Source organism: Sceloporus undulatus, chromosome 1, assembly GCF_019175285.1.
Source record: "Sceloporus undulatus isolate JIND9_A2432 ecotype Alabama chromosome 1, SceUnd_v1.1, whole genome shotgun sequence".
NCBI lineage: Eukaryota > Metazoa > Chordata > Lepidosauria > Squamata > Phrynosomatidae > Sceloporus > Sceloporus undulatus.
In genome coordinates this window covers 322,177,862-322,186,699 of record NC_056522.1, presented here as the reverse complement: position 1 = coordinate 322,186,699, position 8,838 = coordinate 322,177,862, and the positions used below count along the sequence as shown (strand labels likewise).

Below are 8,838 nucleotides of genomic sequence, written 5' to 3'. Positions count from 1 at the left end.
GATTATCACACTGGCAAAAAAGATGGGAGTATAGTGGTATGCTCCCATCAATAATGAGTGATAACATGAAGATTATTACACGACGTCGCAATTATCCCATGAATAAAGGGGAATTCTAGTGCCGCTTTTTATTCATGGAAAATCCTCATGAATAAAAAGTGGTGCTAGAATTCCTCTTTATTCACGGGTTAATTGGGGGATAATTGTGAGGTCAAGCAATGCCCTGTGATAATCTTTGTGTTGTTGTCACGTGATACTGGCTGGAGCATACCGCTATCCTCTGGCCTTTTTTGCTGGTGTGATGCAACAAGCCTTGCTTCTGTCTGGGCCTTTTCAAAGAAGCTGACAATTCTGATATTGAGTCCAGTTTTTCAGCACACAAGATATTGGATCCTACCTGCTTTTAGTCAGTGAAAGGCCCCCCACTCCTCCATTTTTAACTTGGGGCCCTCTCAGGAGTGCTCCTCAAGAAGAGGAAGGGGAATGGCATCCACAAGGGAAAGGACGGGAGGGAGGGAGGGGCAGGGAGAGGTCGACTAGGCCTAGTGGCCACAGAAGCAGCAGACCCCGCTGGGCAGCCAAGCCCCGGAGCATCCCTGACAGGGCCGGGACTCAGGGGCTCCCTTTTGGGCCTTGGTTTGGAAGGCGAGGCCTTGGCACCTGCTGCTCCTCCCCCCTCAGCTTTTCCTTCCCATCGCCCCTTTAATCCCCGCCATTGCCCCCTTCCCTCTTTGGGGTCCGCTCCTCCTCTTCCTCCTCCCTCAGCCCTTTCCTCCGTTGTTGCCCCTTTAATCCCCGCCTGCCTGGGCCTCCCCCCCTCGCTCCTCCTCGCCGGCCTCCAGCGCCACCGAGGCAGACGCCGCTTGTGCCTCCCTTCCTGGCCAGTCGGGAAGGGCCTCGGGGCTCCCATTTTGGGGGGGGGGGCTCCTCCTTTCCTCCGGGCAGGTGCTCCTCCCTTTGGGGCCACCCCTCAGCAGCCTTGCACCCCTCTCCATCCTGTCATCCCTCAGCAGCCTTGAACCCCTCGTCCTTTCGCCTCTCATCATATTTGCTCTCCTCAGCATCTTTGCCCCTTCATCATCCTTACTCCCCTCCTCCTCCCTGAACCCCTCATCCTTGTGCCCTCTCCATCCTTACTCCCCTTTTCCTACTTGCATCCCTCATACCCCTGAGCTTCCTTTGCCCCCTCTTCCTCCTTGCAGCCCCTCACCTGGGCCTCGGGCAGCCTCCTCCTCCTTTCCGCTCCCTGCCTCCCAGTCCCATTGCCCCTTTAATCCCCGCCTGCCCGGCCCTTTCCCTCCTCCTTCCTTCCTGCGGAGGCGAGGAGGGCCTGGGGGCTCCCATTGATAGGCCTCCTCCCCATCCTCGGAGCCCCTCTCTCCATCCCCTGAGAGAGAGAGAGCGAGAGCTGCAGCATCCCTTGGGCCGGCGCCCTCTTCCTCCTGCGATGTGATCCCGGCCTCTTCCTGCTGCCGCTGCCTTGGGGCTGCTCCTTCCCTCCCTCCCTCCTTCCTCTCTCCCTCCCTGGGGACCCGGCCCAAGAGACGACGGAGCGGGCGGTGGAGCATCGGTCCGCCAAGGGCCGCGCCCCCATGAAGGAGAAGCCGGAGAAGCCGGAGCGGGAGGCGTCGGAGCGGGGCAAGCCGGCCACTTACACGGGGGACAAGAAGGCCCGCATGGCGGCCAAGACCAACAAGAAGTGGGTCCGCCTGGCCACGGTCCTGGCCTACGTCCTCTCCGTCTCCTTGGCCGCCATCGTCCTGGCCGTCTACTACAGCCTCATCTGGCAGCCCGTCCGAGGGGCAGGAGGCGGCGGAGGCGGGGGGCCGGCCCCGCCAGGCCATCCCCAGCCCCCGGGAGCCAGCCCTGCCCCGCCGACCCCGGGCCCCGGGCAGCCAGCCGCCCCCACGACGCCCCTCCCGGCTCCCTCTGGACCCCGGAAGCCCGGCGGCGGCGGCAGCAGCAGCGGCGCCCCCTCTTCGCCTTAAGGAGCCCCCCCCCGCCGGCGACTGTGTCTCGTCCCTTCCTTCCCGACTGGGGGCGCCCCAGATCTCGGGGGTCTCCTTTGCTGCGAGGAGGCGGAGGCTGAGAGAGTGTGACTTTCCCGGGCCGAACGAGGACCTTTCCGTAAGGATCCGGAGCCTGCTCTCCAAAGAGGGCCTTGCCGATCCACTCCACAAAGGACCCTCTCCTTGGGCGCCGATTTGGAAGGGAGCCGAGCCATCGGAGGAGGAAGACTGCAAGGACTGCCTGGCCTCGTTGCGGACTCCGGAGCAGAGCCCCTTCCAGCTCCCGCCTGGCTTGCTTTCCTCCCCTTCTTGCCCTTTCCCCGAACTGGGCCAGATGGGCCAGAAGTTGAGTTTGTTTCTCTTTTGGACCCAAAGCTCCTTAGGAATCTTTTAAAACAATCAAAACTAGTATTGTTCAGGGGAGCCGGAGGAATGGAGCCTCAGGTATGTGCCAGCCTCTCCCAGACGGAGCCCCACGCATTGGCATCATTATTACTCCTTTGTGTATAAAGGTGGATAAATCTGCCATCCTTTGTAGACCAATGCACTTAGTTTTATCACCTGGAAAGGAACACAGACACATTGAGGTGGGATGAGGGGTGCATCCACACGGCAGAGGTAATCAGGTTTGGTATCAAACCGGATTAGCTCTGCTGTGCAGGTGCAGCCAGTGTCTCAAGGGCTATTGGGGAAAGCTTGGCTTTGAAACCCACACGGACAAACTGAGGGCTTCCCAAAAGCCCCCGGTTTGACCTTAAAAACTTGATCTCTTGGTTAGCACATCTTTGGTTAAAAACATTTCTGTAGAAATAAAGAAAGTATCCTCTATGTACCCCCCTCGCTCCCATGCCTGCATTCTCTGAAGATGCCAGCCACAGATGCTGGCAAAACGTCAGGAATAAACTCTTCTAGAACATGGCCATGTAGCCCCCAAAACCCCCACAAAATACTAAAGAAAGAATCAGTTCCCGAGGTTTAGGCCTCATGGCTCTGCTTCATTGGAGGTTTTTCTCTCCTTATTTCCCCCAAACTGTACCACATTTGACCCTCACTTCACCACTCTTTCTTTCTCAGCTGTGCCTAGATCCTTCTGGCGCTGTCCAATTTGATCCCCAAGCCTTTAGAGAAAAATCCTAGCTGCCTTTGGGTTTGTGGCCCATTGCATCCGGTCTGCTCCCACCTCCCCAGTGAAGGAAGGATGGAAATAGCTGGGGTCATGTTGTGACAGAAATAAATTTGGTCTTTCATCCCTTATTGCAAATGTAGATGGTTATGTGCAGTTCCAAAAGTAGTTTCAGCATTGAATCGAAGGAAATGCAGTTAGCGTAGCCTTTGAGTGTCCTCCAGAGGTGATGGGAAATAGTTCTCATCATCCCACCAAGTGTGCCATCTGGGGATGATGGGGGTTCTAGTTCAGCGCATGTGGAGGTGCCAGGCTGGGAGAAGCTGGCTTAGTGCAACCACCTTCACCTGCAGTAATAGTTCTCCCCACACCTGAATGAGTCTAACCTTAGGCCAAAATCCTGGTCTTTTTATCTTGCCTTTTTTACTTTAAAATATGATGGTCCCCCAGTGGATGACATTCTTGCTAAAGAGTGTACTGTGGAGAGCAGAATGTAGTTCAAAAGCCTGGAACCCATGGCCTAGGCATTGCCTGAATGGTGTTCTGGCTTATTTTATTTTAATATTTATTTTTCCTGGGTCAGGCTCATAGCATTACAGTCTAAGAAGAGTCTGACCATTTCCAACACAAAGGTGGTGGACTCCTTCTAAGGTTTCTTCTAGCACTGCAATTTTCTACACTCAGCTCAGTTTTGCTGTTGGGGAAAAGGCCCTTTACTGAGAATCTTGGGCTCCTTAGGCCTTCATTGTGCCAACACATCAGCTTTTACTGCAATTTATTTCAAAGACAAAGCCATGTTAATCTGGAAAATCAGTACACAAAGGGATCTTGCAGTACCTTTGAGACTAACTGAAACATAGAAGTTGGCGGCATGAGCTTCCGTAGACTTGAGCCTACTTCCTGTGATGCATAAATCTGAAGAAGTCAGCTCAAGTCTATGTATGCTACCAACTTCCATCTTTCAGTTAGTCTCAAAGGTGCTGCAAGATCCCTTTCCATACACAATTTATTTGTTTACACTTTAAGGTGCCCTAAGACTCTGATGATATTTTTGCTGAGACTAACATGGCTGCCTCTCTGGATCAAGAATGTTGTGATATGTTGCACATCTGCTTCTTTTTTTCTGCTGTGAATACTCTGATATATGATGTATATCAGCTACATGATCTGGTGGAGAATGATTTCCACTTGCGAAGTAGCCCTTAGTACATTCAGAAGCAGTAGATGGGAGCCTTGGAAGCACATAAGCACAATGTTGTACATGTTTCCTCAGAAGCATGCCCCATTGCATTTAGTGAGGCTTTCTTCCAAGTAAACATGTATATAGAATTGGAGCCTTAATGGCCATGAGTATTGAAAGTGGCATATTGCCCCGTGGAGCCAGTGGGATTGTGACTTGTGTCTTACAAGAAGCTCAGTGGCCTATTTACTGTGGTTTTCTCCTGCTTTAAATTTTGCAAGCTGCTCCCTTCTGCTCAGGTGTGTCCAGGCACTGAAGTCACAAGCTCAGAAACAGCAGATGTTTTGCAAATAGAAGAGTAGGATAGAGACCTCTGAGGAATGTCTCAGAGGTCTCTATCATACCTCTGAGACAGAGAGTGAAGGGCCACAAACCTTTGAAGGAAGATACAAGATCTCCCCCCACTTGTATTAATTCAAATAAATAGCAACAATATGTGCCCTTAGAGGGATTTCTGGTATATATATATTTTGACAGGATGCATGGCTAAACTGCTAGTCAGACATATTGAACATGTATAGACAAAGGTGTGCTATTTTTGAATGATCACAGTCTTGGAAAAAAGGAAACAAGAATGGGCAAAAATGGCTTTAATGTTTGGACGGTCAGGCTATAGCCTTATGTATGGTTGTCGCCAAATGTCAGACTCAATGAATAGGTTTAAATTTAAAATTGTGAACATGCTCTAATGTTGTCTATATCTAATTCAGCCATGTAAGCTATGTCTGTATTCAAAAGTTCTGTATATTTTTTAAGAAAAATATTTTTAAGGTGACAAAAAATACATTGAAAGATTTCTGCCTAAAACGTGTGTGGTTTCAGACTTGTGCTTTCTTCTGTGTTTGTTTGAATTCTCCTTCATTTGAAGAAGGTTATCCTTGCCTGTTTGTTGATGGCTGGGAATGGGGGCAATGTGCCAAGTTCATCCCTGGAGAGCAGGCTGTGCTCATATGTTTGATGCTCTAACCAACACTTTGGTCTTGTGTTACTAAGAGTGGGCAATGTTAAATCTTTTATATATCAGAGAGGGCTCCAAGGAGAAAGATGACTTATCTGTGTTTTGTTTAAAGAGCAGAACATGTGAAGTTTGCTGATAGAGGAGCTTCAGTCCTAGGAAGTTAGTTAGTCTTCAGTACCAGCAAACTCAGTGTGTCAATTTATCTGACACTAAACCAGAGTGGTTTTGGACTCCAGAAATATTAGAGTACAACTCCCACAGCATTAGCCATGCACTGGATGGGGGGTGATAGGACTTTTAGGCAAACTATCTAGAACAGCCTTTCTCAATCTTTGTACCCTGAGGGAACCCTTGAAATAATTTTTCAGTCTCTGGAAACTACCTGCCAAAAATATTATTTACAGTGATGAGTGTGACTTTGTTCTTTTCAACCATGATCCCTCACAGAACTCCTCCTGACCCCTTGTAGAACCCTGATTGAAAACTGTGATTTAGCATGCTCAATTTTCCCCACCATTGTATTAAAACCTAGCTGGCCTCTTGTGAAACAGCCCTCCAGTATTTAAAATTGGTTTTCCATTCTCTTTGCATGGCTTTGATCTTTGAAGGCATAACTGGAGAGAATCCTGACGGAATGACGGCTTCATACCAAAGGCCATACAAATTCCTATATAAAAAGCACTTGTGCTTAGGAATAGCTACAGTCCTAAATCATTTCATATGGTGCCTGTTTGTGGGGTAGTTGGCTGTTGTGTGTGTGTGTGTGTGTGTGTACACAACCTTCTGTGTATTTATGATAGCCACATGTGATTATTGCATACAATTTCCTCTTAAGGAGACAATGTGAAAGCCCTAGTTATGGTGACTGTTTGTGTTGTAAGTAGGATTTGGCTATTGTACAGTTGGGTCCTTTGAAGTTGGCAGAAATAAACCTATTTGGGAAATGTTTGTATTGTCTGATCTGGATGGGGACACTCAAAGGAGGATGAGTAGAGAAGAACGAAAGCAGATTTATCTGATTTCAAGGCAGTTCCATTCAGTTGGAACAGAGCTTGGAAAAGTTACTGTTTGAGTGATGACTCCATCCCCAAGCTATATTGGTTAGTGTTGACTGCATGTTACTGTGAGTTGCATTTCAAAATGCACTTTTCCCAAGCTTTGATGTATGTGAGTGTCCAATATCCCCTGTGACTTGAGGAACCACTCTGCTGAGTTGCAGTTTGCTTTGTTATCTTATTTTAAAGATATTTAAAATATTTTTAAAGGCTAGGTTGGGATTTACTGAAGCTGGGGTTGCACTGTAATTAGGAGTCCACCAATTCAGTAATTTTTCTTTTTCTTTTTAGGGATAGCAAGAGCTTTGTTGTTGTTATATGGCTTCAAGTTGACTCCAATTTATGGCAACCCTAAGGTTTTCTTGGACAGATTTATTCAAAGAAGGTTTGTCATGCCCTTTCTCTAGGACTCAATGTGACTTGCCCAAAGCCACCCAGCTGATTTTCAAGGCTCCGCAGGGATTTCAACACTTAAACTATTGCATCATGGTGGCTTAGCAGGCTCCATGGTGGCTCCTAGTCCAACACTCAAATCATGATGGCTTAGCAGGAGCTTATGAACATTTAAAATGCCCCCCCCCCCAGTGCTAATGCCTTTACTTAGAAGACTGCTAGGTAAAGCCAATGGAAGAAAAGAGAAATGAAATTAATTCAAATAGCACTGTGTAACATTCCTACTGTATTGTGACTCAGTAGGGGAAATAACTTTTCTATATATATTTAAGACATTTTCCAGAAAAGACTGCATGTCATTCAGGGACAGTTTGACCTGAGTCCAGTTGATCCATTGTAAATAGGTTACCAATTATACTCTTATAACTGGAGCTGAAACTGCTTTCCTTTCTGATGGCCTAGAAACAAATCAATTCCATGTGCATGGCAGAGCTGTTTTCATAGAGAAAATGTCTTGTTGTTAACCACCCTCGAGTTGATCCCGACTCATGGCGACCCTGTGGATGAGACATCTCCAAGGCCCCCTATCTGCCACTACTCTTCCCAGTTTCTGCAGAGAAAATGTCTATCTACCCATAATTCTGCAGTGTTTGATGATGGAAAGATGGTTGTTGGGAGGTTGATACATTTATTTGTGACTTTCAGAAGGCTTCTGGTGATGCTGGAGATCAGTACTGTATAGTCTTTGTTTCTTTTCCAAAAGCTTTAAAAATTTTGTTGGGGTCCTTTGACTGGATGACATTCCTTGGACTCAGTTTACTCTGCTTTTCCTTCAGCTTGTTCCTCAGTTGCTGATGTTGGCAGATAACATGGCTTCTTTTCCTTATTTATTAGATTTTTGAACAAGATTAACCATACCATCCCAAGTCAATTTACCAAGCAAAATACTTTCTTAAAACCCAGGAGTCCAAGAAGTATCCTGGGAAACAGGTAGCAAATACCATCCTGGGGCATCTCTGTTCTCATCTTGCACAGGACAATTTTATATCCAGTAGATCAACATAGTACCAGTGATGATGGTGGTGGGGCTGCTTGAGACATGGCAAACCTGATATCATCCAGCAAATTTGTTATTAGGTACCTCCAAGTTGTTTCTGATGCAGGGAAACCATAAGGTGAACCTACCACTGGATTTTCCTGGCAACATCTGTTGAGAGTGGGTTTACCTTTGCCTTCCTCTGGGACTGAGAGAATGTGTTTTGCTCAATATCGTCCAGGGATTTCCAGTGGTTGAAAAGAAACCAGAATCCTAGTCCAACACTGAAATGACTACACCACGTTGGCTATCATTTTAGGGTAGTTATTAGTAAGACATTTTGAAAATATCTGTTTCTATGGACTAGATTGCTTTTCTATAAGAAGTATAGCTTAACAAATGCCTGTTGGGTTTGAGATGTGCCACAAGATATAACCTGAGATATTTGTTATGAATTGCATGTTTTTTTCAGATGATGAAACTGATTAAAGATTTTGCTGATTCTTTGTAAACATTCTTATCTGCTGTCTGGATGCACTTTTCCTGCCTGACATAATCAGTGACTTGGTACCTAGGATGCTGTCTTCTCTTCACAAAAGAGTGCATTCATTCAAAGATAACAATTTTTATACCACCAATTAAAAAAATTCAGAGGCTGATGTAAACAAAGATGTTTTTAATGAGCCTGGGGCATGTTAGAACAACTAATGGGACTGAAATAGCATCTCTGCTTATTAGTTGTTTACCTGCCTAGGATTTTCTCATCTTCATAGGAGATGATTTGGCTGAAAGTACTTCATAGACATTAAATGGCTTATACAGTACTGTAATTCTGTGTGTGTCTTGTTGGGGTCAGAGGATGGGGTTCATGTGTGACTCATTACTCGAATACTTGGTTACAATTATCCAGCTGCATGTTAGCCCTTGTGTGAAAGTATGTGAGTTCTTTTCCCCCCAGTAATAGTTGTGTTTTCTTCAGTATAATAGTTGTGTACTATACATCCCATCCACTATAATAGTGAAG

At 46.9% G+C, this 8,838-nt stretch overlaps 1 protein-coding gene across 1 annotated transcript; it reads left to right on the top strand.

Moving 5' to 3' along the window:
- The first annotated feature begins 771 nt into the window (after nt 1–771).
- Nucleotides 772–5,168, top strand: INAFM2 (InaF motif containing 2). The gene has a single exon (XM_042472680.1). The coding sequence runs from the start codon at nt 1,593–1,595 to the stop codon at nt 1,986–1,988; it is 396 nt and encodes a 131-aa protein (XP_042328614.1). The 5' UTR covers nt 772–1,592; the 3' UTR covers nt 1,989–5,168.
- Nucleotides 5,169–8,838: the final 3,670 nt, after the last annotated feature.

Bases quoted from the DNA above. Each gene is read 5' to 3' on its own strand.
- INAFM2 (XM_042472680.1), top strand. From the start codon at position 1,593: ATGAAGGAGAAGCCGGAGAAGCCGGAGCGGGAGGCGTCGGAGCGGGGC.